Here is a 3617-nt window from a genome sequence, read left to right on the forward strand (position 1 = left end):
TCTAATCATTTAAAATATAATAAATAATTATAAATATATTATTATAAAATATATATTATTTTAATTATTTTAAAATATTAATATATTAGAATCGGGTCGGGTTGAAGGTGGGGTCGAGATGGGAAAGGAGAAAAGTTAAAATTTATCGGGATAAGACAAGATCGAGTATAAAGTGTATATTTTCGGGTTAGGGTCGGGGCAGCCAAAAACCTTGCCCGACCCACCCCGTGCCCATCCATAAACGAAATTTCATTGGGGAATAGGTCTAATATTTTTGCCTCTACTTCCTCTACTCTTTAGATTTTTTGAATTCAGTCTCTTTGCTTTTGATTTGAAGACTTTAGTTCCTTTACTTTTCTGACTTAAAAATTAAATTTCAGTTGATAAACCGATGAGGAGTGTTGGGGATGGTCGCACCCGGAAATTTCAATTTTTCATATAATTCATCTATGTTTTATCGATGATTTATTTTTGCACTCTCTAAAATTTTGTAATTTTGTACCTTCTACACTTCTAATATAACTTCCGACATAAAATTTTATGTCCATATAATAACAATACGTTAAAATATCAGAAATTTAAATATGATTTTAATTTTAATTCTGACATGTAAAAGGGAAAAGAGTTGTTCAAGGATCTAATCCGATATTAATATCAACTGAATATTTGATATCAAGTCTTTTATCACTCTACTTATGATTTAGTGAGTTTAAATTTTAAATTAGACAGTTAGAAAAACAAAGTACCTGAATTTAAAGCATATGGACTAAATTTCAATAATCCAAATAGTACTAGGACTGAAAGCATAATTAAACCCTAAAGGCAAAATGTTTAATCAAGCTACAGCCTAGGGATGAGCTTGGGATCGAATCAGATTTTTTTAAATAGATTTTGGATTTAGGGTTTTTTAGAGGTTATGTTTGGGTAAGTCGGTTTTGGGTTTATGGTGAAAAATACTTGATCTAACCCAACCCGAAAAAATGATTTTACCTTATGTATAGGGATAATCGCAATAATACCCCTTCTATATATATTTTTTCAATTAAATCTCTATTTTTTATTGAATAAAAATAATATTTTTTTTAATAAATATATTATTTTGGGTTGGGTAGGGTTTGGATTTTATCTCAAAAAGTCGAGTAGGTGGAGGGTGTATATTTTTTGGATACGGTCTGGTCGGTCGGAGGATTTATAGTTTTCAAGTCCGGTTGACTTGAAACCCGACCCATGCCCATCCCTAATATTACCCGACTCTACTCGAAAAATAAATCAAATTTTCCAATCCGATTCGAAAAATTTTCAAATAAAATTTGAGTTATAAAATATGATTCATCTACTCGACTAAGTATAATTTTTTTTATTTGACTTAGATAGACTGGTCTCCCATGGGGTCAGGTTTTGATAATAATACTAATAATAAGACGAAAAAGAACACATATTCAGGTACATCGTTGCAACAAGAAAGAAAGAGTAGCTCGGTTAGGTCTGAAAATCACCAAACAAAGTTAGTTTATCAGACATGTTCCATTAAGCAGGGAAATTCAGATATGTTTAAAACCCAGACTTTATTGCATAAAATTTCCAAACATAACAACATCTTTTAAACATCCAGGGGAAAAAACATGAATCTCAATGTGACATTAACTTTACTGTGCTTGATCCTTGTTGGAATCGCCACCGGAAGCGTTCCTTGCAAGGCTGTTCAGTTCATTTTTGGGGATTCCTTGTCTGACGTCGGTAACAACAAGTACCTTTCCCGGAGCCTGGCCACGGCTAACTTGCCTTATTACGGTATCGATTTCGGAAATGGTTTGCCTAATGGAAGATTCACCAATGGCCTAACCGTCGCGGATATAATAGGTAAATTGATTGACAAATATGTGTTATGGTTACTGTCAAATTTTCGGTCACGGTTTTGATCACTTACATGTAACAGGTGACAAAACTGGTCTGCCAAGGCCACCAGCATTCTTGGATCCATCACTGACTGAGGATGTGATATTGGAAAATGGTTTGAATTATGCCTCTGGAGGTGGCGGGATTTTGAATGAAACAGGAGGTTACTTTGTAAGTTGTTCTTTCTTTTGTTCCTACGAAAAACCCCCGAAAAATTGATGTCGTGCTGGTTCTTAAATCAGACATATATATATATATAATCTTGTTGCAGATACAGAGGCTTTCTCTTTGGAAGCAGATCGAGTTGTTCCGGGGAACCAAGGAATTGATTACGGACAAACTCGGCGACCAAGCGGCCGATAAGTTCTTCCACGACGCAAACTACGTCGTCGCTTTAGGGAGCAATGACTTCATTAACAATTACTTGATGCCGGTTTATAGTGATTCCTGGAAATACAATGATCAAACTTTGTTCAATACTTGATGGAAACACTTCAGAAACAACTCATGGTAGATTGATTACACATCGAACATTGTTTTTCTTCCGTTCGTTTTCGATTATAACTCTAATTGAATATCGGCATTTTGGTGTTTTCTTTTCTCCAAGGTGTTGCATAGCTTAGGAGCGCGGAAGTTAATGGTGTTCGGACTTGGACCGATGGGCTGCATACCACTCCAGAGGGTGTTAAGTACATCAGGACAATGTCAGGACAGAGCAAACAAGTTGGCTCTCAGTTTCAACAAAGCTGCAACCCAATTATTAAGCAACATGCAAAGTAGACTTCCCGATGCTAACTTCAAGTTCGGTGATGCTTACGACGTCGTGGACGACGTTATTCGGAATCCGGAAAAATACGGTGAGTCCATGTTCGAATAAAAACTAACTTTAACTTTCATGACAAAGGTAAACATGCATATTTGATAAGCCTCCTATAGAGCATTCGTCGTGATCGAGTTCCGGACTTCGATGTTTTGCAGGGTTTAGTAACGCCGATTCTCCGTGTTGTTCGTTGGGAAGGATTCGACCGGCTCTCACATGCATACCGGCATCGACGTTGTGCTCGGATCGAAGCAAGTACGTGTTTTGGGACGAGTATCATCCGTCAGATAGTGCTAATCAGCTCATCGCTAATGAACTTATCAAAAAGGTCGGGTTCCTTGGTGGTCATTCAAATGCTCCTGCACCCGCACCAGAATCTGCCATTGCTCCATCTCCAGATGAAGAGTAATATGTATGCATGTATCATGTATGTATGTATCACGTATGTATGTGCAATGCCCTCACCGCAACTGTTTGTTAAAACTTAAAAGACCAGTTTGCTATAACTTCTTTAATGAGTTGGTGTAATGTAATAATTATTTAAATTGTTTCACAATTTTCACCTGTTTCAGAAGAAAAATCCTCTATTGTAATTTATAATTAGTATTTGGGTAAATTACTAGAATAGTAACTTAACTATGGGGTACGTTCTATTCAGACCACTGAATTAAAAAATTGTCAATTAAGTCACTAGCCTATTAAAATAATTTCAATCAAGCAACTAACAATTAAATGCTAACAAAAATGTTGGATTGGAAGTTAAGTAAAGTTTTATAATTATATATTTTGTTCTCATTATTTACATGTTCTATTAATTTGATCCTAATTTTAACTAAATTGATAGAATATATAATTATATAAGTATTGAAGACTAAATGTCTAGTATAGAAATTTAATTAAC

At 35.1% G+C, this 3617-nt stretch overlaps 1 protein-coding gene across 1 annotated transcript; it reads left to right on the forward strand.

Moving 5' to 3' along the window:
* The first annotated feature begins 1545 nt into the window (after positions 1–1545).
* Positions 1546–3234, forward strand: LOC120191736 (GDSL esterase/lipase At1g74460-like). The gene is given in 6 exon segments (XM_039194656.1): positions 1546–1860; positions 1937–2067; positions 2168–2360; positions 2363–2406; positions 2504–2753; positions 2875–3234. Coding segments are annotated over 6 exon segments (1107 nt in total). The 5' UTR covers positions 1546–1622; the 3' UTR covers positions 3126–3234.
* Positions 3235–3617: the final 383 nt, after the last annotated feature.

The sequence above is a fragment of the Hibiscus syriacus genome, unplaced genomic scaffold (assembly GCF_006381635.1).
Source record: "Hibiscus syriacus cultivar Baekdansim isolate YM2019G1 unplaced genomic scaffold, ASM638163v2 tig00116971_pilon, whole genome shotgun sequence".
Classification (NCBI taxonomy): Eukaryota; Viridiplantae; Streptophyta; class Magnoliopsida; order Malvales; family Malvaceae; genus Hibiscus; species Hibiscus syriacus.